General features: G+C 41.8%; 1 protein-coding gene across 1 annotated transcript in view; it reads left to right on the forward strand.

The window, feature by feature from the left end:
- The window catches only part of APCDD1 (APC down-regulated 1), a 28,879-nt gene extending 1,807 nt beyond the window's left edge, over nucleotides 1-27,072 (forward strand). Inside the window, exons 2-5 of the mRNA XM_085052535.1 lie at nucleotides 8,013-8,196; nucleotides 9,789-10,320; nucleotides 20,024-20,345; nucleotides 22,447-27,072. Of these exons, the coding sequence (XP_084908661.1) occupies nucleotides 8,013-8,196; nucleotides 9,789-10,320; nucleotides 20,024-20,345; nucleotides 22,447-22,895 (1,487 nt within the window). The 3' untranslated portion in view covers nucleotides 22,896-27,072. The remainder of the gene's footprint in view (nucleotides 1-8,012; nucleotides 8,197-9,788; nucleotides 10,321-20,023; nucleotides 20,346-22,446) is intronic.
- Nucleotides 27,073-27,089: the final 17 nt, after the last annotated feature.

Below are 27,089 nucleotides of genomic sequence, written 5' to 3' on the forward strand. Positions count from 1 at the left end.
GAGCAGAGCTGAATGCTGGCTGGAGCAGGAAACAAATCAAGGCCAATGATCAGATCAAAAAAGCAGCTGCCAAAAGAGGATGATGAAGGAAAATCATCCATTTCTTCCATCTGCAGTTATATTTCACCAAATAGCATAAACCTGAGTTCTCGTAGAAAGATACAACTCACTGCCTCGTATGAAGACAAACACCTTGGTAATGTAGCAGTGCACCGTTTGGATCGGAGTTTCAAGAGTGTGGAAACTACTGCCCTCTTACAAACTTGAAAATTATATCAGTGGCATATAAAGCACTGAAATATGGCCCATGGAAATGTGTTTACCCTGTTAGCTTTGACTTGGTCTAGAGCTTTTCCTTCCATGCCATAAAGTCAGTAGAAGCCTGCTTTGGTCAGCGGCTATCCTGAATTTCTAATATGTAAGAATAACCAGCAATCCCAGGGGATTGCAGTGTTAAGCCTTTTTGCAGCATTCAGTGTTTTCTTTTTGCATTTCTATTGCATATGGCAATTTAAGGGTTAAAAGTGAGTGAGTGTGGGTGGGTGGTTGAGGATTGTTAGGGCTTAAGGCTTTGAAACGCAAGTTAAAATGTCCTGTAAGGCTAAAGCTTCTGCTTTCATTACATTAAGAAATGCCTGCTTTGACATCACCAAGTTGAAATTTGGAAAAACTAGTCTTCATTAATCAAAATAAAACCTGTACATGTACAGTGTCATAAAAAAAAGAAAAAAAGGTTTGCAGCTGGAAGTTGTCCATTATCACTGTTTTCTTTGCTTAGACAAAAAGCCACAGAAGTTTCAGACGTCAAACACTAAGATCATTCAACTCCAAAAAACCTGAATAATAAGAGCTACGTTCAAGTGGATTCAAAACAAATTTGGCTAATTTCTTTTGTAAACATAACTTCTTTTTTTTTAATAAATACAGATGTTAAAAAGAAACTTAAGTGTATTTCTGATTATGCCACTGTTAGAGTAATTAGTTAGAAAGTTTAAAACAATTAGTCGATAACATCATGGAAATGGTACTAATAAAGATGATGAAAACAAGACTGATAGGCTTTTCAGAGCAAAACTTTATGCTTTTAAAAGTTCTCTGGCAGTGTTGCTTAAACTAGTTACATAGTAGTGTTTTATTTCAAAACTTTTTTAGGAAGCGAATAAGTAAATGCATCAGGAGATATAAATACCCATAGCCATAAAATGACCGTATATTGTGCTCTGTGCTAGAGACATATGTGATCTGTTTCCTCAGTTAAATAATGCATTTCAAGATCTAGAAGACAATAAAAATATGGGAAGACACTCTACCTAGTGTAAGACTTGGAGAATTTACTGGGAGTAGGAAGACAGAGTAAATTTTATTCACAATTTTGTCAGTGTAAATTACATTTCACTCATCTTTGTAGCTTGACTGTAGGCTAGCACAGTGGTAAGATGTAGATGTCATCAACAGAAAAGGCAATTTTTTTTGTGCTTTGTAGGGTGCCTGTAGAAAGTAGGCTGGCACGCGATGAGGCCTCAACCACACTGGAGGCAAATACCTGCAGCTATTCAAGGCAAGGCTAATATTTCATTAGTGATGTGATTATTTAAGTAGGGCTGATTGAGGGTGGGATTAAATGAAGTGAGCTTGTTTAGCACTGTCTTCACTCAGACACAAGTGCCATGGGAGTAGGGGGCAGTTCTGCATGAATAAACCCCAGTGCCAAGGTGTGAGTGGAGGATGGAGCAGATGTCTCTGACAGAGAGCAGATGTTTCCTTCAAAGAGGGCAAGACCAAACTACCATTGGTTCTGAACTGCACTGCCGTCCTAGCACTGCACCCACTCCTGTCAGGGGCAGAGTTCCCACTGCCCTGTAGGGAGATAGGCTTTTACCCTTTGGGGTTTCATAAAGAAACCCATGCTCCGAGCAGTGCCATTTCACCTTGCACAGGTAGCAGCAGCCATCCCAATTAAGGACTGTGTAACTGCTTGGCATTTGGTTGTCTGACCACTTCCAAGATAGGGCATTGAATAAGGACCAAGCTGTAGGGTAACACGGGATCTCCATGCTGGTCCTGTCAGCTTTGAGGCAGTTACTTTTTAGCTGTCCCGTCTAAACATACTTTGGATCCCTCCTCAGGATCTTCATGCTCTGAAGCATTCATTTCGCCTCTCTTCGAAAGCTGCACTTGGAAACTGTGTGTGCAAAGAGAGGCAACAGATACATGTGAAAGGAAGTCATTGTCCTGTCTGCTTCCCCAGCCATAAAACCCGGCTTTCCTTTCCCAACCCTTTTGTTTGTAGTAGCTAATTTAGGCCCCAGTCTTGCAAGGACTCTTTGAAGTTTCAAGTGCAGGGAAAACACTGGTAAACACAGCTCGTGGCTTGGTAACAGGACATTATATTCTCCATGGCAATTATGTAAGCTTGTGCTGGAGCTAAAAGCCTGTCATAGGCGTTATCTGACGCTATCCCACATCAAGAAAGAGCTTAATCCAAATGTCTATTTATTTAATTGTGCAGGGCAACTGCCCAGATAAGGAGAGCTATAAAGTTAATCCAGCCAATTATTCTTTATCTGTTGTAAGGTTTTTCCAGTTTCAAACAAGTCTTAACTTGAAAAGAGATTGCTGCAGGAGCAAAGCATGAATGTTAAAATGTTTCTATCAGAGATGAAGCCATTGCTTATTTTGAACTTATGCTATCATTCGAGGTTGTTTTAATTCATAATAAAATTTTGTTCTTCTGTATTTACATTGCTAGAAATAAAAAGACAATAATAGTAATTTTTAAAAAGTGAAGTGGTTCCTGCTGAGTATTCCCAGTCTAAATCCAGGTTTGAATCCTACTTTGAGGTAACATCTCTTCTCCCATCTAGCAAAGGATGAACCTGCTGAGCACCTGGTAGCTTTGAGACTGGTTTGAAGCACTACACTTGGACATGTTTGAAGCCGTGGTTTAGATTCTGATAGAGACATTCATTAAACTGATAAAATCTAAACAATTTCAGATTATTTGCCTTATACTTTAGCAGTCTGGCATAGTTGTGAACAGAATTTGGCCAGGGCATTTAGGCACAAATTAAATTAAAACTATCTGTGTTCAAGCACAGCTCTACTTATTATCTTTGTTGCAATTGTACAGGATTTGCATACTATTTTTCAGAAAACCAAAACATTGATTCTAGCAGCTTGCAGTTTTTTGCAGAAATGTTGGCAGAGAGCTTTGTCATAACCATTCTTGAAACACGTTTGGGTGACGAGCTGCCAACAGATTGCCCTTTTAAGATTTGTATTTTACTCGCAGCTATGTACAGAAAGCTTTGAAGAACTTGAAGGTAACCTATCTTCCCTTAACAATTATTTTTATCTTGAATGGTTATTCCCACATCAGATACAGGTTTATAGGTGAACATTAGAGCCTGAAGCCCTCTGTCTGGTGTGGTGCATGCTCCTATCCACGTCTTTCTGGAATGGCAGCTGTACAGGCCTCCACTTTCCCACTCAGGTGGATGTTGGATCCTGCCCCTATAAAGTGTGATCCGGGATCATGGGCTTTCAAAGCTCTGTGTCATCTCTGAGGGCCTGGACAAGGATCCCCAGTAAGCTGTAGCACCTATTATGCTGTATACATTTCATTTCATGCTAGAGCTGTGTCACTGCTAGGAGTTGATTTTGAAAGGGAAGCTGGCTACCAGCTGATCATGAAATGCTTTTGTTTTGCTTTGGTTTTGTACCTGGCATTTCTGGTGGATTCTGGAATTTTCCTTTTCCTTTAGGACTTGCTCCTTTGTGAAAAGCAAACACTGTGGGGTGGGGGATACAATCGTATGGTCTCTGGTAGTGGTATAGCTAAAGTGAGAGCCAGCCAGAAGCTTCACAAAATTATTATTATAGGTCTCATGCAAAGATTTTGTTTGTTTGTTGGAAGTCTGTCACACTTTCGAGTAATAACGTGGGTGAATTTTGGTTATGTTTTTTTAACAAGTGGGTAATATTCCTTTGTAACACACAAAAATTTAAACAGTCAGTCAGAGAGCGAGTCTGAGATATTCTCAGCTGAGTCTGAGATACTCAGTCATGGAGATTCTGAAAACTACCATCTGTCAGTGCTGTAGAGAATAGAGAACTTGGATCTCTCTGAATGAAAGTAATGGCTCCAACTATGTTGCAACTGCATGTACACTCCAAAGTGGGCTTCTAAAGAGCCATAAAATTCTTTTCCCAGTTTGGTGAATGCGTGTTTTAACCTTGAGCCTTTCCAGCAACATGTCGTTTAACATGGCCAAATGGATCTTTTAAAATAAGTGACATCATCCCTGCAGGACCTCAGTTTTGCAGAGCACCTCATGTGCAATGCCAAGGGTGGAGCAGGGGGACACCGCACTGCCTCTCAGCACCTGCTGCGAGGAAAAACAGGAGATGGTGTTTGATTTACTGCTCTGTGAGGGAAGCAGATCACTGGTCTCAGTGTTTGATCTGCAGATGGTACAAGGGGAAGTTACATCTCCTTTGTGTGGCAGTTCTATCTAGAGGCATATGTCAGTAATTACAAAAGTGTTGAAATGCCTACTTTGTAAGGAAGAAATTTGCACTAAATTAAGTATTTCCTTGCTCCAGCAAGGCAAACATAGGTAAAGGTCCCATCAGTGTCTCTTAATTTTATACTGTAGCTCATATTCTGATATTCAGATCCTGTGATACTGTTTAGCATTACTGAAAGCAGCCCCAAGGGGAAAGGTTTCAGGGTGTTGGTTGAGGAGGAGCTCAACATGACCCAGCAATGTGTGCTCACAGCCCAGGAAACCAAACACATCCTGGGCTGCATCAAAACCAGCGTAGGCAGCAGGGTGAGGAAGGGGATTCTGCCCCTCTACTCCACTCTGGTGAGATCCCACTTCAAGTACTGTGTCCAGCTCTGGGAATCCCAATGTAAGAAGGATATGGACCTGCTGGAGCAAGTCCAGAGGAGTCCACGAAGATGCTCAGAGGGCTGGAGCAGCTCTCCTATGGCAACAGCCTGAGAGAACTGGGGTTGTTCAGCCTGGAAAAGAGAAGGCTCTGGGGAGATCTTGGAGCACCTTCCAGTACATAAAGAGGTCCTACAAGAGAGCTGGAGAGGGACTTTTTACAAAGGCATGTAGTGATAGGACAAGGGGAACAGCTTTAAACTGAAAGAGGGCAGGTTTAGATTAGATGTTAGGAAGAAAGTCTTTACTGTGAGGGTGATGAAGCAGTGGAACAAGTTGCATAGGAAAGCTGTGGATGCCTCATCCCTGGAAGTGTTCAAGGCCAGGCTGGGTGGGGCCTTGACCTGACTGATCCTGTGGAAGGTGTCCTGCCCATGGTCAGGGGAAAGTGGAGGTGGATAATTTTAAGGTCTTTTCCAACCCAAACCATGTGTTTTCTACATCTCTCCCTCTGTCTCTGCAGCCTTCATTATGTTCTCATGGCTGTCTTGATTACCTGAATTTGTTCTTGCTTTCATTTGTCACAATTGAATGGTTAGAGTCCCAAACAAATACCCTCTTTCCTCTAGGGCTGTTGATGCAAATCTCCCATTCCCTGGTGCAGTTTATCATTTGCAAGTTGCAGACAGAACTACAGTCGTGTGGCATAGAGAGCTGAAACACAATTGCTTTTGAGCTGTATCAAAGAAAAGGCACTGTATAATACCACATAAAGTTTGACTACTTTTCAAAAACTCCTTCTTTTCATTATTTCCTTCAGGGAATAATTGGAAATGTCTGATGTGGTTGCTGTGTTTTCTTCTTTGATATGTGCACATACAAGATGGTGTCCTCCCACAGAAGGATTTTTGCTTGAAGAAATTAAATCCCCAAGTATGTCTAAATGAAAAAATAATTTCTAAATGCATCTGTATTCATGAGTCATATGACATGAACTAGGCAAAATATGACTGCTTAAAAGCAAGTGGTATAATAAATATGCATTGGAAATAGCCAGTTGAACAATTTCAAAACCTCCTCATGATGGCAGATTTCAAATGTTTAACAGCTTCAAAAGGAAATGCAAATTTTCAAAGTCTTTTTTCAGTGTGAGATAATTTGTCTGCAGAAGACACCATATTGAAAGTTAGCACTGGTGGCTACAACTTCTGCCAGGTACCTCTCAGGCAGTACATGAACACAAAGCACTGCCCCAACCTAGTAAATCCTGCCTCTCCAAAGATGTGGTCAGCTCAAGCAGAGCATCACCATGATCTATCATTTCTGCCTCCAGAATGGGTGTTGTTTGGTGCTAACATATCTGACTGTGCTCAGCAATGTAGAAATACCTGAGAAGCCTTGACTTCCAGAAAGGGAAAAATACTGACCCTCTGAAAATCAGGCTTCTTTAAGGGCATTGCAGGCAGTGTGCTCAAATATCAAAGTATCCCTAGTATTTATTACCCTATAAAAATTAAGGCCATAAATTCTCATTCACACTGAAGAATTGTTTGTAACTTGCAACGTGACAAAGCTACCAGGTCTTCCAGAAAAGATTTTGTGAGGTTGTATTCATTAATCTCATTAAATCTTGGTATTGTTCAATGGTGAGCACTGTTTAGATTAAGGTATTTATTGTGTTCTTTCTGATCACTTTTTACTGGATAAGTCCTTGTCTCTGTTTGGCTTAGGAATTGCTATTTTTGAATGGTTGACATGTATTTATAATTTTGGCAATGCCATTTCCCCAGGTGTTACCCAAGTTTCTTCCGGAAGATCTAAGACCTAGCCAACAGAATGAATCACTGACACCATTTTCTTTTTTTTTTCTTTTTTTTCTTTTTTTTTTTTTCAGTTGGAAATGGGAAAGGCTTAAGACAGTGTCTACCTAACACCAAATAATACTTTTGTAATTGATTTTTTTTGTAATTGCTGTAGCTATGGTGCATGCTGCCCACGCATGTGCCCAAGTGTTAGATGGGGCCTGGGGCATAAAGCATAGGATCCTGGGCAGGGTAGCTCTCACTGGTAATCCCCAAAAGCCCTGTTTCTTATCCAGGTCAGCTGAGAAGGCACCAGAAAACATGGGATGGTTCCCAGACTCTGCCCCTGGGAGCATGTTTCAGTGAGACATCCGTTTCCTGAGATGGCTGCCCCAATTTCCCAGGCACTCGAACAGCCTCTTCACCCCACCCTGTATCCATTTTCCAGCCCTCTGGTGCTCAAATTCCTTCTGGCAATGTAATACAGTTTCCAACACGTTATATAAGGTTCATGTTTGTCACCTTTTAACCCCTTGATATGAGGTTTTCTTTTGATCCCTGTTTTCCAACATATCTAAGAGCAGGCTGTGCCTGAAAGAGTAAAGGCGCATTCCTTTTCAAGCTATGTATTCATTGTGTTCAATTAATATTGTGGAGAGAGCGTGCTGGTGGATTTTGTATGTATACATTACTAGAAACCAAAATTACTGTGTGCTGGGGATAAAGTTAGCTTTTGAAATTCCTTTTCCCCTTTAAAATAAAAATAGAAGAATCTGCCTTTAATTGACCACCTCAGTCATCGCAGAGGCTTCCTGTGTGCAGAGGCTTTGCTTTTAATATCTGTTTTTCCTTGACTTCAAAGAGCAGTCTTTATTTGCAAGTTTATTATAGAAGCGTTCTAATTAGAGGTGGGCTGAAACCGCAAAGTTTGTGTCCGGATCTGGATACAACTTTCTGAAAGTTTGAAAGCCCAGGTTTTAGATTGTCCTGACCAGAGATTACAGAGGTGTCTATAAAATTCCATTTCAGAGCCACATCTCCTGGGTGTGGAAACTCAAAGCTTCAGTTCAAGCTCTTTTCCCCAGTGTATTTCATAAAGTAAATTTATGTAGTGGATTATTAGTGGTGTGACAGAAAGGAAGAGCTTCCCATATTTTTTTTTTTTCAGATGAGAAAATAAATGTAAACAGTATTTGCCCAGACACATAACAATATGAACAAGTGTCATTCAACACAAGATGGTCACAATATGCTTTATGACGGTGAAGCTCTACTCAGCAGGGTCTCATGATATAATTTACACTTTCTGTCACAGGGCTGGGAGAAGGTTCTGCTCTTCTTCACCCAGACAGCAGGTCCCACCCTCGGTCCTTGGAGAAGAGTGCCTGGAGGGCTTTCAAGGAGTCACAGTGCCATCATATGCTGAAACACCTTCACAATGGAGCCCGGATCACTGTACAGATGCCTCCCAATATTGAGGGCCACTGGGTCTCTACTGGGTAAGGAAAGATGAAACACGATTCTTGGATGGGGAAGAGGGTAAAGAAGCAGAGGAGGGAAGGATGAGTATTCCCACTTTCAACAGCAGGGGAAATATTTTCTTTAATATGGTGATGCTCTAAATTCCAGATGCTCTCTATATGTTTATGCATAAAAGGAGAAGGAGCAGTGTTATGTACATTAAAATAGCATGCCATAAAGCTGTCTTGATGAATCAATTTATTGTGTGTATTTTAAACAGCATGCTGTGAAATATCTTTCAATCTCTCTGAATAGGAAGGAGTCTACCAAGCTGCCAAAATGGATGCTCATTCAAACATAACATTGTACTATATTTGTCTCCATGCATTAGATCCATTGAATGGGTCCTTGTTCTCAGAGCATGTGTCTAGCACAGGTTTTATTAGCAGAAGAAATTAAGAAGCCATATTTCACTAGTTCTATTACTCTTTATACCTGATGACTTGTATTTCAGAGAGCTATTTTGCTTTCTGTGTCTCAGCAGGCAATATTCACATGCTTATTGGAAGTGACTTGTAGTAGGAAATACTGGGGGGTTTTTTAATAGAAAGGAGTGTATTTCAGGATGAGAGGAAATGGTCTCAAGTTGCACCAGGGCAGGTTTATATTAGATATTGGGAAAAATTTCTTCGCTGTAAGGGTGGTCAGGCATTGGAATAGGCTGGCCAGGGAAGTGGTGGAGTTAACATCTCTGGAAGTGTTCAAAAGGCATGTGGATGTGGCACTTGGGATGTGGTTTAGTGGTGAACATTGTGGTGCTGGGTTAATAGTTGGACTCAATGCTCTTAGAGGTCTTTTCCAACCTTAACAATTCTACAATTCTGTTTATATTAAGCCGTGTAGAGGCAGCAAGGGGAACAAGTTTGAAGGAACAAAAGGGCTTTCTACAGGAAGTGGAATTTAACTGCCATTTACACTTTCAGAAAAAAAAAAAGAAAGAAAAAACTCCACAAAACCTAATATTACATGGTCCAAAATCAAGCCAAGTAGAAGTTTTGCATTAATGGTCATAAGTTTGCATTAACTGCCACCCCTGTTGAATGTTTGAGGAAAATCTGAGGACATGATCCTACATATCCTCTGCAGACCAGAGCTCATGGAGTTACACTGAGAAGCTTCTAGAGCAGCTTATAAACCAGTTCTTTGTGCTGTTCCCTGGACGTATGGCATTTCACTTTCTGATGTTATCAGTCATTCTGCTAAATCTACCGTGCAAAAGAGAGCAATAGATGTTTAATAAGCTGCTACTTTTTTCAATGAAGAATTGAGTCACATGGTGGTCCCAAGACAAAAGGCAAAACCAAAACATGATTCAAAGTATTTAAGCCTACAAGATAAAGCCCTTAGATATGATCATCATGAAGCAGTGTATTAATAACAGCAGAGGGAATTGTTGGATAATCAGCAGGCCACAGATGCCTAATTCCTATTTACTCCTGTTCATGCCAGAGGGATATTAGCGCCCAGGTATCTCTATGGTCCCGTGTGGATCTTGTTGCCTGCAGTATATGTGATGAGCCACTTTGCTAAAATTTTGTTTCCTCACTTTTCTTTCTTTTTCTTCCCACAGCTGCGAAGTTAGAGCAGGCCCAGAGTTCATCACCAGATCTTACAGGTTCTACCACAACAACACATTCAAGGCCTATCAGTTCTATTACGGTGGCAATCGCTGCACAAACCCCATCTACACGCTAGTCATACGTGGCAAGATACGTCTCCGACAAGCGTCCTGGATCATCCGCGGGGGCACTGAGGCCGACTATCAGCTCCGCAACATACAGATCATATGCCACAACGAAGCAGTGGCCAAAAAATTAAGTGAGTTGGTGAACCAGACATGTCCTGGATTTATCCCAGAAGATAGTACCTGGGAGCAGGATGTGAGCTATGATTTGCTGAGAGAAGAGAATGGCTGTGAATGCACCAAAGCTCTGAATTTTGCCATGCACGAACTCCAGCTGATCCGCGTGGAGAAGCAGTACCTGCACCACAATTTAGACCACCTTGTGGAGGAGCTATTCCTCGGAGACATTCACACTGATGCTACTCAGAGGAGGTACTATCGGCCCTCCAGTTACCAACCTCCTCTTCAAAATGCCAAGGTACATGTGAGTGTGTGTTTGTGTGTGTGTGTGTTTGTATGTACCCTTTTTTAAGATACTGGTGACAAAGCCCAAATCACTCAGTTCTTCTGAGTGCACTGGTGTAACCTAAAATACAGATGTGCTTCTTATACCGGCAGTCAATCGTAGCCTTAGAGATGACATAGTAAATTAACAGAAGATCACAGAACTTACTTTGTGAGAACAGTTACTTGGCTGTGGTTTATGTGACTGCATCAAATATGCAAGAAAGTAATCCAGTGAACTAAAGTAAATAAAGGCCACTGAGAAGATGGAATCAGAGACTTGTAGGCAGAAGTGGGAGTGGTTGGCTGGGACCATGGCTGTGGGCTAGCAGCTGAGAAGAAGGTTTTGTATAGAACTGAGGTAGCAGAAGAGGAACAGGCATCAGTGGATGCTTCTATAGCTGCAGGGGGGAGCAGGGAGAGAGGAAATCAAATATGAATATCAGCATGTGGAAGCTGGGTGATCCATAACCTGAAGAAGAGACGAGGAAAGTGGAAGGTAAACACATGGAAGGGGCAGCATGAAGGGAAAAAAACTGATGGACTGTGCAGATCGTGGATCCAGACTTAGGCACACACATTAATGAAATGAAAACCAGGTGAATTTTGAATGGGGCTCTAATTCCATTTGATAATTCAGTGTTCAAAGGGGCCTCAAAGTGCCCTCAACTTCATTGGGAACTGATCAACCCGTAGTAAGCTAAATAAAACTCAACCAGGAAGAGCAGACACTGATGGCCTGTAGCAGGAAGGCTGTCTGTGGATCTTTCCTGGTGACATTTCAAAGGCAAGCAGCAATTGGAGCCACATTGCCAGGTGCTGCTGCTGTCGGTGTGCTCCAGCTGGGCACTGCCAAGCGTCACTTCCAGCTAATTGGTTACCACCATTTTTAATCATCTCATCGTAAATGCTTCAAAAATCAGCTACAGCTTATCAGCAATAGCAGGAAACACAACAGGAGGAGGGAGAGTTTTGATGAAAAAGCCTTGGCTGCCCTGGGTCTGCCCTGGGTTGTCTGTCTCCTGTGAACAAAAAATGTAGCCGTTTAAGTCGTTATGTGATCTGCCTTTAATTGCTTTATAACCCGGCCTAGGGATCATTTTAATCCATGGTCAACTGTTTTTCTGTATGAAAACTGTGATAAGCTGTCGTTCTTACGCTGTGTCTTCAAGTGACCAAGGACAAATTTGAGTTTTCTTTTTAAACTTACAATCCCAAAATAGAGAGTTTCAGCAGCAGGAGATGTAGCACAGCAGAATCGTCTTCAAAATTTTGCTTTTCTTTAATTGATTCAAACAACCACAAGAACTTTCACTTTACTTATTTGGGAGTGAGGATTCCTTACTAGATCTCTTCCTTGCAGGTACCTGTAGATAGAAATTATCAGACACCAGGTATATTGTATCTGTTCTAGAAAATATTGTAGATATTTTTCCAACCACTCAGAACGGAGACAAAATCTGATTTAAATCACTGTAACTGGGTATCTTTTCTGGCCTAATCTAGTTGTCTTATTCTGGGCTGATACATAACATAGTAAATGCCTACACTTCTACCTTTTAGGCATTTCATTATACTCAGAGCAGTCCAGACGTACCCTCAGCCAGCTTTATGTAATTAAGACTGTTGTCCAGGCCTGCCATAATTTTAGGACACACAGGTGATGATTTTCCTGCCTGTCTGTTCTGCTACTGCAGCATCTTTTTTTCCCTCTAAAATATAGTGCCTCTAAAATACAATGTTTGAATTTAAGGGATCAAATCTTGCATAAGAGAGGTGTGTTTCTTGAGACAGGTTAGCTAAATAAACAATGAGAGCACTGAAACTCTCATTTGCATTCACAAAGATGTATACAAGTACATCATCTGGATTGCTGGGACTCAGGTCTCAGCTGGAGTCTTCAACAGCAAAAGATGTGTACGTTTAACACAAGTTTTAAGTGTACAAGAGTGCAGCTTGACTTTACATTTTCTAGTAGGTTGCTCTTGCTCAGACTTGACATGAGACTTCTCCTGTCCCCAGAGAAGTCTGGGGGCCTGCTGATACTAGGCTTTCAGCGTGATATAAATAGCAATATCCCTGAAAAATGAACCTTTGCCTTAGCTGCCATGAAAGATTCCAGGATGTTGGTTTGTTGGTTTGTACCTGACCATGACAGTCTCTATACCAACAGGTTCTAACAGGCTCTCTGACCTTCTGTTTGCCAAATGTAGGAAGAATAGTAACAGAAGTGCTTTTTTTCCTTTTTTTTTTTTTTTTTGAGGTCCAGGCAAACATACCGTTGAAAGGTTATAACCCTTCCTTTTTGAACTCTTTTCCTTTTCTAATTGTTGCTCCACTGGGACCCAGCTGAAAATGAGTTTAAATGCTAAATTGAGTTTAAAACTACAAGTCACAGACTCCTCTGGAAACTGGACACCATGAATAAATAGAAACGTTAAATCAACTTGTTTTTTTAAGGTTTCTACAGTCATACCAAGAGGTTGGGGGGGCCATGAAATTGCTTCTGAAGTGAATCAGGTGTATTGTGTGGAATCTTTCATTTAAGGCTTTTTTCATTTCCTTCTTATTTATTTATATTTTAGACTCATAAAGGCCTGCCTAAAATAAGTTAAGAGGATTCACATTTTTAGTTAAATTTATAGTTAAGCCTCTATATAGAAGAAAGTTCCACCCAGCCCAAGAGTTTACACAGCCTGTAAGTTGGATGTGGTAGCCACATTCATTACTTATGTGGTTGAAATGAACGGTAATTAAAAGCAAATGATTGCTGGATATGTTAGGAATGCCAAAGCCACATGATCAGGACTTTAAACAAATAGAATTGGACCTTATCCAAATTCCTGCAGCAATTTCACCACAGGATGGTAAATCAAAAGGGTTGTCCAAAAACCAGACAGCTTTATGCTGAGCTACAAATCTGAATAAATTCACAGATTACCGTATCTCAAGTGTTCATATAAAATCAGGGAGCTTTTAAAAACATATAATATGTCATCTCTTAAAGTTTTACGAATTCTCTTAGATAAGAGCATACCTTAAACAAATTCCTTCTGTAAAATACATGGAAGTTCTTGAGTGCAGATGATGAATAGGTCACTATATAGATTTCTCTTGGCTGGTTTCTAACCTGGCTTGAGATACCAGTTAGGACTGGCTGATGAATGGAGATGAACATCTTTGATGTCTTTTGGCATTTCAAGTCTATCAAACAATTCAAGCTATCATACATGAAGCTTCTTCAGCCAGTGCAAGAGAGCACATGGGTGGGAAGGACAGGATAGGGGAACTGCTTGGCCATCATCACATATATTACACAAAATGTTCCCCATTAGGCCAACACCAAGGAGGCTGCGTGATTGGTCATAATATCACAAACATATCAGGGACTTGTAGCATGAAGGAAGGCTTGAATGCTGTATTCATTCTCTGTGCAAGACAGAAGATGTGTTCAGAAATGTCTGCTCTAAACTACAGAAAATGTGTACAAGAGCAGTACTGGGAGACTTATTTCACATGTAATTGCCTCAGCAATATTTTTTTGTAAACAAAGAACTCCTTGTGCTATTTTATCATGAGATGGAGTAACGGGAAAGATCAGAGCAGTACTATGATGATCAGTCATTCTAGTTAGATCATTACTTAGAAGTAAGGCAGACATCATCTAGAGCATCACAAGAAGTCTAAAAAGTGCTAGGGTAACCTTCACTCTTAGTCATGCTCAAATGTTTGCTGGACACACTCTTTCAGTAAGACATTTTCCCTTGAAAATGCAACTCTAATGACTCTAACTTTATTCACCTCTGAGACCAGACTTTCAGCAGCACCTGGCATTTGCAGCTAATGCAAATTCAACATATGAAGACTGCTGCTTGGGCTTTCCTTTAGCCAAGAAAGAACAAAGTGTGTGAAGTTTTCTGTGCTTTTCAAAAGTTTGGGTCTTCATCTCTTTGAAACACAGTGACTTCATCTCTAGGGGAATGCTATGTACTTGTGAAGCTCTCAGGGAAATGCAATCATAAGTTAATAAATAGATGTTAAACATGTGAAGTGCCTCAGAGAAATACGCAAAACATTATCTCAACAAAAAAGTATAATTTTGGCAGACAAAACTCCTTTGTTTGCTTGAGTAGTGCCACTAGACTTCTAGATTAAGCCAACACTTGAAGGCTGCCTTTTGTCCATTATTACTTGAAAAAGGCTCTTGGTTAGGGAAATTATGAGGGGAAGCAAAGTAGGAATATTCAAAAGAATGTTCAAATGGGTTAATTCCATGTTTATGAACAACAATAGTGGGTGTTGTGCCCTACAGAGATGAGAGAAGGAAACAGCTTTTAGCTGAGGTTGGCCCTTGCTGTGCTCGGCAGCGCTGTTGGCTGTGGTCCTGCGCCTTTGAAGGTGCCACATCTGCACTTAGCACTTTCTGCTCTGCAGCTGCGGTAAAAGCCTGTCCCAACTCAAATGCAGTACCAAGGATCAAAATTAACTATTTAGCCTAGCAAAATAAACCACAGGCCTTCAGGTCAACTGAGCATATGTATCTAAACTACTGACACTTTCCTCATGGTTGGCATTGAAGCACAGTTCCTTCATCTTTTGTAAAAGGGCAGGGAAGACTCGCTGGTAATATTGCATGGTTTAGAGGGCTGTCTGTATAGAATGCTTTTTAAAGGCATAATAAATACAGAAGGCAGCTTTATTCAGGAGTACTTTGTTCTTGAAAATGGACATTCAAGCTGTCCCTTTGGGTTTTCCAGGAATTATTTTTTGTTAATACTTCATAAAACATTCATGTCACCATAATTTACTGTCATTTTAATGGGACAGATGACATGCAAGCACATTCATCTGAGAAGTCTGGTTTTCTCTTTGTTCTTGTCTTTTGCCCAGGCTGAAGTAATTTATACCAGAAAAGAACAACCAGAAGACTTTTGCATTTCATGTTGGTTTTGTTTATTTGTTTTATGCAGGGTTGTGCAACAGAATCAACATCATAGATCAGACAGTTGTGTAATGGTAGTGCCTTGAGATTCTTTTGCTATCTTCCCCTTCATAAGAGCAGTTAATAAAAACCATTCCTCAATATCTTAGAATATATGGTACGCATTTGCAGATAAATCTGAGCATATCTCCACCCTCCTTCCTGCTTGCAGCACCTCTGTTCCCCACCAAAAGAAATACCCATCTGACAACTCTGCAAAGGAGTTACCACTCTCTCCAGCATTTTGCTTGCTTCAAGATTTTTAATTAAAGTTTTAAATCTTTGTTATTCTTCATTCCATTTGGCAGGCTGAGTTATGACTGTGTCAGCCGTGCTTGTCAACTCCCCAGAGCCAGCCTAATGCACATTAGTCAACTCAGCTTCATATGAGGTCATGCAAAGCCTGCAAATTATCACTTTTGTACTGGAGAGAATCTGTGGTCGTTTTTTAAAATGTTGTCTTGGTCTGCAGTTATCTACAGCAGTGGAGGAGCAAGCCTGATACTATCCTGAGCAATTCATAAATGTGTCCTTCCTGTGGACTTGGCTCCTTGGCAATGTGAAGCAAAGCCATCCAACTTTTTTTGTTGAGCTGGAAGCATTTCCCTGAATTGATGTTCTCCCAAGAATTTCCATTTATACCCATCCTGAGAGCGCTAGTTAGTAACACTAACACCTGGTACTGTGTTTTCTCGGGTGGTGAGGTTTAAAGCACCCTGACCAGGCATGATTCGTTCCAGTCCCACCTAGTCCTGCCGTGACATATGGGATTTGGGAGGCGTGCTGAGCATGAGAGACCATAGCTAAGCATGGCTTTTCTCTCCCCTCTTCTTCAGCACTTCCCCTCACAGCAAGAGGTGCATTCACATGGCAGGGGCTTCCTACCCCAGCTTTTGTGTCTGTTGGCCCCTACAAGATCTCAGGCTGCCAGTTAGATCTGCACTGCACACACAGTTCAAGCCTGAGCCCATGCTTGAAGAAATCTAGTGCCTGGCCCCTCATCTCACATCTCCCTGCAACAAGGGTATACTGGGTGCAACGTGACAGGCCCAGTCACATGCTGTGTGGCGTAGTCAATGTCAGACAATTAGTCCTAGGCAGCCACAGAATTCCACAGAACTTAAGAGAAAATTAAACTATGCTGGGAGGGTTTATGTTTCTAACTATCCACAGCAATTGGGAAAAAGATGAAGGAACCTCATCCTTGTTTGCTTTTTTTAATTAGAATCCTCCTTGCTTGGCTTCCAGAGCTCTCTGGCCCTATTACCACTTCAGCTGAGACAGCAGGGGAGAAGGATGAGAAAAAATGTTGGTGGAAATTTTCAGATCATAAGCTATTTTCTCCCCAGCTACAAGAACTGAGTTTTGAGCCAGAGATTCAGGCTTGTTTTGGCATACATGGCTCCATGACTTATTTCAGAAATTGGCTTTAAAGAAACACCTGGGAGGGTGAGGAATGATGGCACTATGGCTTTGGTACTGCAGAGCTTCAAGGAGCCACCCATCATGGGAAGGGATCTTCCAGCCATTTCAGGGGCCAGTGCTTTTGGCAAGGCCCCACTATTAAAAATATTGCATCGCACACCTAAGATAATCAAAACAGAACAGATGTTCATCCTGTCCCTTGATCATTTTATTGCTTTTTAGTTTATGTCATGCCCAAATGAGCTTTTTTATTAGAGTTCTTAATCGTGTTTGGACTCAAATGTCCTCTATCTCTGTTCTCTATTTTCTTTGAGCGCCTGTTTTTAGAAAATAATCTTTTCCTGAAACACATGGAAAGGGAGTGATTTGCAAAGCCTCAGATAGTGTAATTAAGAGCCAAGAACAGCTGACCTAAAAAAGCAAGAGCGAAATATACAGTCAATTGTTAAACATAAATTACTCCATAATTAAGTCAAATTGCTTCATAACAGAACTAGCTCTTTCCCTTGCCCATTAGTTGGGCAAAAATCATACTGAGGGAGTTTATACATGGCATAGTCTTCTGCTAAGAAGTTTATAATATTGTGAAAGATAGTATCACAGCAAAAAAGGTTTATGTGGGCTTAGATTCAAGCGCTGGTCTCAGGGAAGCAATGCCTTCAGAGTACAGCCATGTGAGGGGCCTGAGCCAGCTGGTGTCTCACTGCTGTCAAAGGGATATTTCTGCTTCCTCCCTCATCACCCCAACCTCTACCAGCCCCACTTGTGGTTTGATGCAAACAGTGCCTGGTTATTTCAGCCCTTTCATTTGGACACACCATCAGTGACTAGAAGGCCATCAGGCTGGACATTTCTTAGCATTCCAGCTGGCCAGGCCCTTCATAACTGGTGCAAAGCCTTCAGAATTAGAAGGGCTGCACAGAGTTGCAGCAGCTCAGGACCAAAGAGGTCACAGAGTCAGGTGAACTACAGACAAGTAACAGAGAGTAAACAAGGACCTTACTAGAGTTTGCCAAAAGAGTCACCTTTGCTCATGGTGTAATGGCAGCCAGTGATGACCAAAAAAGACAACAGGCCGAGCCGGTGCTTGGTTTTCTTCACATTTTGAACAAGGGCAACAGAAATCACTGGTTCCCAGGTTAAATTGCCTTGTCTCATGAACTGTTTTTGGAGGATGGACTCCTGGGAGGAAAATGTGAATATAAACCAAATCAATATACTGCTCTGCCAGGGTCTCCTCTGGGAGATGATAAAAGCTTTCAAATTCACTTTAAGAGAGAAGAGACTGTAGCAGAAATCCTTTCTACTGTTGACAGATTCAGCTTATATAAGCTATGTTTAGTTTTATAGCACTGTCATTTTCTTGCTTTCTGGCTTCACTTCACGTGAGTGGGACAATCACAGACATAAAGGTACTGCCATCAGTGCCCTAAAGTGTCAGGGAGCAGTGCAAACAGTCTGCCCAATGGCAGGACAGAATGTGTGGTTGAAAGTCACTGGCATTTTCCACACAGCAACCCCTTGGCCTGGATCCCTGTGGGCATCCATGCAAGGCAGTGGAGGCATCTTTTGGATGTTGATCTCCAGGAAGAAAAAGCAGTATTTCTATTACAAGTGAAAGATACTTTTTGTATATAAATCTGCACTAACTTCATCAGTTGCAGTTAAATGACTCAATTAAATGTTCTTTGTATTTCACTAAGGTACTAATGGACCTTGCACCTGCTTGCAGAATTTAGCTGAAAAAAATGTATCTTAAAATGAGTTAACAAGCTCTACTATGGCAAAAGACTACATCCACTTTAAGAGCATGCTGACATGTGGTCCCCAGAAGACCATATGATTTGGGGTGGAAAGACTCTCGGGAGTTCACCAAGTCCAACCACCTTCCTTCTCAGAGCAGGGCTGTTGGCCAGCACTGGTTCAGATCAGCCAACACAGATATCTTGGGCCTTCATCTCTCAAGGATGCTACTCAATTCTTCGTGGAGAAAGGGGGATGCACTGGGCAGGTTACTCACATCCACCATGTTCAAGCCGTGAGGTGTTTTTCTGAGGTGTGTCAAGTTAAAAGCTAAAGCTCGACACACAGCCGTCTGGGGGATTTATAGAAATACTTTTTCTTTGCACACCTTTCCAGCTCTTTTTTTCTGAGGTCTGAGTGCCCTCTGTAAGATAAAGGCTCACATTCACTGTTCTTACTTAAAAGTTCATGTGAGCTGCTATGAAGTCAGCATTTCTCCACTCACTGCTTCCAGCTCCCAGCACACTGTAGGGGTGACATTCACACAGTCTTCGTTAGTGCCCTGAGTTTCTCCAATAAAATGACTGTAGATAGCTTCAGAGAATCAACATACAACACCCACAATATATTTCTTTTACACATATTAAAACAGGGTTTATATTTACCAGATAGTCACCCAAAGTCTTTTCAGCAATAGTGAAATCAATGAAATGGCCGCTGTTCTATGTCCCTGGGATGTAGAATAATGGTCTATGTGCAAAGTAACTATAAATGGTGTCACTCAGGTGGAAACCTCAGCCTGAAATTCCTTCCACTTCTGCCACAGACTCGAAGCCTGCACACCTAAGCCCTCCTAAGATACCCCTGGTGCTCACAGTGGGAGCTGGGGGTACTTGGCTGCTTGAGGCTGCTGTGTGGCCCACAGTGGTGAGGCACCTCGGCAGGCATCACAGACCTGCTTGGAGAGGGTCATAAAGCTTTCACCATGTCCAGCAGCACCCAACCGTATGACACACTTCATAAACTTGCATTAGGGCTTAGAAAAGCTGAAAGAGTTTAAAAAGCACTGGTTACTGTTCTCCCAGGCTGCCATCCAAAAAGAGAAAAGTTCTTACGACACCCGTGTTTATCTATAGTACTTAAAGTTAACAAGTAAAAGAAAGACAGATAAATACGAGCTCAGCAAAGGTAGTGATTTCTGACACAAGTGTTGCAAAATCCCTATTATAGTAAAATTACCATCTGCCAGCTTCTTGTATGATTTGAAGGATAAAGTCAGCCTTTCCTAGATCCTGAACTAAAATGTTAATTTCAGATAAATGCAAACAAGGGAATTAATCTCTTAAGTGCTCTCCTGCTGTGCAGTCTTACACGTACAAAATCAAATAGTACCACAACATGATAAGAAATGACAACAGATGCCTTAAAATGTGGAGCTGGTGCCACTTCAGCATGAAGTGGCTGGCCTGATGCATTGCCCTGTACCCCAGGTAATGCTCACCGAGGGTTTCTCTCTGCTTTGTTTCAGAACCACGACCGCACGTGTATCGCGTGCAGAATCATCTACCGCTCGGACGAGCACCACCCACCCATCCTGCCCCCCAAGGCAGACCTGACCATTGGGCTGCACGGAGAGTGGGTGAGCCAGCGCTGTGAGGTGCGACCAGAGGTGCTCTTCCTGACTCGGCACTTCATCTTCCACGACAACAACAACACCTGGGAGGGGCACTACTACCACTACTCTGACCCCATCTGCAAGCACCCCACCTTCACCATCTATGCCAAGGGACGCTACAGCCGAGGAGTCCACTCGTCCAAAGTCATGGGTGGCACGGAGTTTGTGTTCAAAGGTAGAGTGGCTTGATACATTGATGGGGGGAGGTAGATATGGGCCAGAGCAGAGTTTGCTCCTAATGACTTGGTTGCTGATGATTTCATTCTGTGATTTTCAGGAGTTCATAATTTCTTATTATGAACTCCTGTGTGAATCCCCAGCCAAACTATACAGCTGCGCAGCATTTCACACCACTGAAGCAATACCCATTTGAGGCAGAGGTCTTTAAGTACACCCAAGAAAATAAGATCTCACATCGCCAAGGGATCTTGGACTTCAGTGGCCAGACTTCAAGCCTCTAAGAAAAGTGGAAAAGTGGTTAGATTTTTGTCCTAGGGCTCCTTCAGTAGAGAGCAAAAAGCATCTTCAAAACTCGTTTCAGATCTGAAGCAATATAAATAATTTTCTGTGGAAGACACATGCAGCAGCATGCATCTTTTCATATGCTCCCAAAGGGGCCCTCCAGCAAGTAAGGGTGTCCCTAAAGACAGCTCTGATTAAAGCCACCAGAGTGAAGACAAGATGTATCCAACCCAAACCCGCTGGGTGCTTCGGAAAGCAGCTCTCAGTGGTGATGCCACCCAGGTCCCTGCGGCTGAGAAGCCTGCCTGTGCAAACAGCCCCATGGCACCCTACTTAAAAAGAGCTCAGGGGCCTGAACCACTCACACAAACAAACATCTCCAAAACATGACATCCCACCATGGCACCAGCCCCAGTGGGGCCTCTGGAAGCCTCAAGCCCTCTGTAGGCTCTTCTCCTTATTTCTGTTACTATGTGAGAAGTGTGAAACTGCTTGCATGGGTCTAATTTAGAAAAGTATCTAACTAGAAGAAATAATTTTCTAATCTGAGATTTATATAGGAGGTGGGAGATACCCTTGCCTGTCAGAACTTGGTCTCTTTGGAGCTGCCTATGCAGCATGTCCCATCTCAGCTCCTGGGGTGAAATCCAGGTTTTGCTTGCATTTCTGGTTTAGGCTATGCCAATTTACCCTACAGATCAAGGTCACTAATTTGGTTTAGGTAAAACTTTCAGGTTCAATTTCTGTAAAATACCTTTTACACCAGCTAGAGTAAATAACATGGACTGTAGAGCCATTGAGTCAAATGGCTGTTTATAAAAACTCAGGAAAAGCTCCCAACAATCTTACTGTAAAATTATCTGCAAGAGAATTTGGCATTTTGGTATATTGGGAGGCATGAGGGCTGCTTATTTGCTTCTGTTTTGGTCAGCACCAATCTATTCAGATCCCCTTTTCTTGATATACAGTGTCAAACACACACCAGGAAAAATCTCTGTTCAGCTTCTGCAGGCTCATTCATTTTGGCTTTTCCCAGCTCTTTTAACTTGCCTGTAGAATGAAACTTCATGTGCCTTAAACTCCTTTGAAATACAGGCAGGTTAGAACTGAGGAAGCTACAGCAGTTCTACGTTTGATACTGCAAGGTGAAGTAGAGCTTGCATTAAGAGATTGTAAGCTGCAGTAGAGCTGCAGATGCAAGCTGCAGTAGAGCTTGTATCTCTCCAATGTTTAGAAATGAGAAAAAACATCTCTCTGTAGGTCAGCTATATTTTATAATCCATGCAAAAAATGACAGGTAATATAGTATGATAGTGCAACTGTGGTGTTTTCCCAATTGGAACTAATTATTTTATTAGGTTTACAGGGTAGCAAATGTTAAGAAATGATGAAAAATACGTTAGAAATGCTCCACTTACTGATTAATACAGAGAGTAATAAAACATGAGTAAAGTTTTATTGTTTCCTCTTTTCCCTATCTCCTAGTATAACGAACCAGGCTTTATCTGCAAAGGATTGTCTGGAATCTATGAAAAGCTCTGCTTAATCTCTGGCTGAGATACACGGCCATCAGGTTTTCTTCAACTGAGTTGGAGAGTGGGTTGTTCTGTGCAAAACGCAATTTTTGCACAGACAAAGTCGAAGACATAAAATGATGCTTATAGATTTGCTGGCCACACCTGCAATATGAAAAATTCATTTAAGAAGGAACAAGGGGAGACAATTTTGATTTAACAGATGTGCCACAACAGGCATGTTGGCTTTGCTTTTGTTTGTGTTCCTCTGCTAATAGCTCCCCTCTTCCTCTCTCACAGTGAATCACATGAAGGTCACTCCCATGGATATATCCACAGCCTCGCTGCTCAACGTCTTCAACGGGAATGAGTGTGGAGCACAGGGATCCTGGCAGGTCGGGGTTCAGCAGGACGTCACGCACACGAATGGCTGCATCGCGCTCGGCATCCGCCTACCTCACACTGAGTACGAAATCTTCAAGATGGAGCAGGATGCCCGGGGCAGGTACCTGCTGTACAATGGCCAGAGACCGAGCGACGGCTCCAGCCCTGACCGGCCCGAGAAAAGAGCCACTTCCTACCAGATGCCTTTAATTCAGTGCGCCTCATCAGTACCCAGATCTGAAGAGTCACCAGAGGAAAATAAAATCAGGCTGTATAGCAGCAGGGCACCGGAAAAATATCCCAGCGCCCCAGCTCTTGCTTTGTTGTTTATTTGTACTGTGTCATATTGGGATGTTCTCAGCTAGAAGCGAGGAGAACTTATTTTTCATTACTACAAAGCCAGGATTCCACCAGACTGGGGGTTGTTTTTCTTCAAGAGAAAGGGACATTTATTTTCTTGATGCACTTGAATGCCTGAGAACTGTTGTTCTTTTCCTTACTTCCCTCTTCCTCCTTGAATCCCGAACGGCACTCGTTTGATGTTTGTGCTTTGAACTTCATCCAGTCTGATCCCTGGCCTGACACGACTGCACAAAAGTAATTGCACTTTAGGACTGCAGACTTCTGGGGGGAGGGAGGGGGTCTCCTTTTTTTTGTTTTTTTAACTGCTGGGATGAACTTTATGATCCTGCTTCAGTCATCTCTGCCATCTTACTGTTGTGGTACTCTTATCCCCAACGCCCAGTTTCTCATCAGAATTTAGCTCTGGGGAAGGGCTCGGTGTTGTGCCAGTACTGTGATAGCAGCTTCCCCCTCTGACTTCACAGCTCTGATGTAGATATGTATATAAGGAGGAAACCCGCAAAGATTTATCTTGCCATTATCTCACAGCTCATAATACAGAAAGAATCAGCAAATCAACAGCCGTCTGTTCAGAAAGTGCTAAATGGTTGATACCCCTAATTAAAAAAAAATAGTCCAAGTAATTTAAGCTGTTTTTACAATCATCATTAAGTTGTAAAAATAACCAGTGGTTTAGTATTTTCTCATTCAATTAACTTAGCTATGTAATTGCTTCGAGGCCTCCCTTTGTATCTTACAACCAAGCCCCCTCAAAGCCAGTCAGCCAGCAGCAGCAGTTTTACTGTCGCATGTACAGAGTGCAGGTAGGCTGCCAATACAAGGCTGCAGGAACGACTTCTCTCATATTCCTGAGGCCTTACGTACTCCACATGCAGTACTTGTGTCAGCCAGGTGGGCAAAGTAAAGCAAGTGGGATCTAATGTGTTCTGCAGCCCTATTTAGCAGCATCTTTTTAGTCATGTGACCTCATGTAAGAACAGAGAAAAGGGTTACTTAGAGCAGCGAGCACACCATGGTCCCTGGTAGAGCAAGAAAGCAGCTGCAAACAGACCAACAGATGGAGGGACACCAACCCAGTCTTACAGAGCAGGGCACAGGAGATGCCCAAATGCAACCACATCCTCCCTTTTCTCGTTGCTGAACTGTCCTAACACATACCAGGGTTTCATAGAGCTTAATTAGCATTGGGTTGAGGAAACGCTGCTGGGAAGGTGGATAGACACAGACCTCAGAGAGAATTTGTCAACAAGAGCCAGCCCTGGAAACTCTCAGGTTTCCCTCAGTGGTAAATATATCCTTTTGTGCACTGATGCAAATGAGAGCGGACTCTGACAGTGGTAAGGGAGATGTTTAAGGCAAGCAATGAGTTACAAGTTCATAGATGAACCATGCTCCCCTACTTTAATGTGGAGCAAAAAACCTTGCGGTGTTTGGGCTGTGGCTTGTACTGATACACACAGGGTTTGGCTCGCAGGAGGAGCAGGAACATCTGTAAGAAACATAAGGAGTAAAGTTGTAGAGTTTCTTCACAGTATCAGCTGCCCATTCTGGTACTATGTCAGAAAAAGAACCTTTAATGTGTTATTTTCAGTATCCTGGGAAAATACAAAAAGCATTCAATTCATGTTTTGAATGAACGTCTTTCAACTTTACACAGTGAGTCTTTCAACTTTACACAGTGAGTCTTCATACTGTCTACTATAGCAAAAGCATTCCTTGAAAACATGGATGTGAGTTTTCTCAGAGTTGGAACAGTTTTCTCAGAGTTGGAACCTAGTTTTGAGACAGCAGGAAGACAGAGGGAAGGAGCGGTACATCGACTTGCTGCCGAGTCAGACCACATCTTTCATATTTTTTCCTAAGACAAATGAAAAGTCACCAAAAACTGTTACTTAAAAAAGTTAGGAATGGAGCTCAGGTTGGCTCAGTAGTCACCAGAGAAAGTTTATCCATCCATCTAATGTCAGATCCTCCTTCAGGCTGTTAGAAGAAGCTGAAAGCCAGCACACCCTGGTGAATTGAGCCTTATGAACAACAGCTATTCTGATCAGCATTTATTGATGGTTTTCTGCTCCACATAGTCAGACCTATTTGAAGAGCCAGTTGCTTGTGGGGGGCATCAACACAGTTTTAACTAGAGGGTCAAGAAGGAGACAGGATGCCTCTAACAGAGTAGTTAGGAACCAGCATGGAGTTTGATTTTCTCTGGATTGAGTTTTGTAGTCAGCAGATTGACACCAGCACATCTCTAACTGGGTTACGGAGCTGTTACAGTGAAACAAGTCCCTTAAATACCTGCATCATTTCTGACTTCTATTTGAGATCTAGCGGCATGAGTGAATTCACACTAGTTTTTATTTAAGAGGATGGGTATTGTGTGACATTCCTTGGATCACACAAGACAAGCTGCTTTCACCACCATCAACCATTCCCACGTTACGTGATCCTATCTCTGAAAAAATATCCATCACTGGGAGTTGTCAGACCACATCCCTAGCCTGTGCGAGTGCCACACACAGCTTGATCCCAGCTGAAATCTGCACATGCTTGTGATGCAGGATGGAAGCAAAGACCAAAGGAACTGCTCCACAGCAGAGTTTTCTGTATTCATCAGGGCAGTCATCTACAGTTTGTTAGTGCTTTGTGGCTCCTTTGTAAATTGCCTAATGTCAAAAATGTTACAACAGTTTCAAGAGAAAGATCTGTCTAGTTATAACCTTTAAAAGCACATTCATGTCTCGGCTGTTTTGAATCATAGACTTGCAAAGGTCTAAGTTTTCCAAAGCTTATGGTTAGACTGCATGAAAATATGACTCACTGTACAAATTGTACAATAAATACTCCTTTTTTCCTTGTCATTTAAAGACACTTAAAAAGGAAGTATTTTAAAAAGGTCTACACAATGCATTACATGGAATCTGATTGCTGACTTCTGCAGTTTATTAGTAGTGTTGACCAGAAACATAATGTTATTATCTGGGTTCTTAGCATATGCTGCACCAGCTTCCCTCCACATGCCTGTATTTTTTGTAATTTTTCTTTTAGCCAACACAAGTCAAGTTGAACAAAGATGTAAGTCTTCAGAGCACATCATTTATGTGCTAGTCCATATTTTCTACACAGCTTCTCCTTGCTTGCAGGCACAGAATGAGGAGCTAAGATTACCCACTCTCTTGGTTTCATCACGCACTAAATTAACTGCTGCACAACACTGCATACATATGTGACACAATATATTCCATTCATTTTATTTCTCCAACCTGACCTCATGTGCTGGCAGCCCTGGCTGCTAAAGAAGTTAAGCTGCAAGTGGTATGGCAGTGGAAGACCTACAAACTGGGTGATTTGTCCCCTGGTGAAATGTAGACGCTTTAAAAAAAATTAATCCATTAATGTTGGTATCTTCAGTAGCTGCCAGTATTGCCAAGACAGGTGAAAGCTTTTCCCTCTGTAATATCCTGTTCAAGGATCCACCTGACAGAAGAAAGGGCAACCTAAAGAAATTCTTAGGCAAATTGTTTTAACAGGCTCTATTCAAGATATAGGACAAAAGGGATCAGAAAAGTCAAAACAAGTGTTCTTGCTCTGTTTTTATACTATTTACATATTGTGCCTGCTGCCCTGGGGTAGAATGTCAGTTCTATGAACAGAAGTCTGTATTTTAGAATATAATGTCAGTCTTGCTTGAGTTGGAGTGTGCTTGCCTAAAGTGCAGGATTTTAAAAGAAAAAAAAATATCATTTTATTTTTGTAAAGTTATAGGAGATATTTTTCTTCTCAACTATGTTCCAGATTAAACTGCTGGGGAAGTTTAAGCACTTGTTAAACTATTGATTGAAATAAAAAAAAAAAAAGCCTAACTGAAAAATTAAGGATTTCTTTGCCTCCTCTACATGTTAGTTTCCTGTTCTGTTGACTTTCTACATGAAAAAAAAAAAAAAAAAAGATAGGTGTCTTGGAAAGAAACAGCCAAAAACCTGACTGTTGAGTAACTTGTGCACAGAAAAGCTCGTTTTCTACTACATACACAAGAAAACATTTTTTGTTTCAGAACATGTCTGTTATTAGAAACAGCACTGATGAATACAGCTGAGAGATTTGGTTTTCACAGCACATCTTCAGGTTTTCTGAATAAAATCATGGCTGGAGGTGCCCAGTGAGCAATGATGGTATTGGCTTGCAAGGAGAGCGTGGTC

This window comes from Lichenostomus cassidix, chromosome 2, assembly GCF_008360975.1.
Source record: "Lichenostomus cassidix isolate B80296 chromosome 2, HeHo_3.0, whole genome shotgun sequence".
NCBI lineage: Eukaryota > Metazoa > Chordata > Aves > Passeriformes > Meliphagidae > Lichenostomus > Lichenostomus cassidix.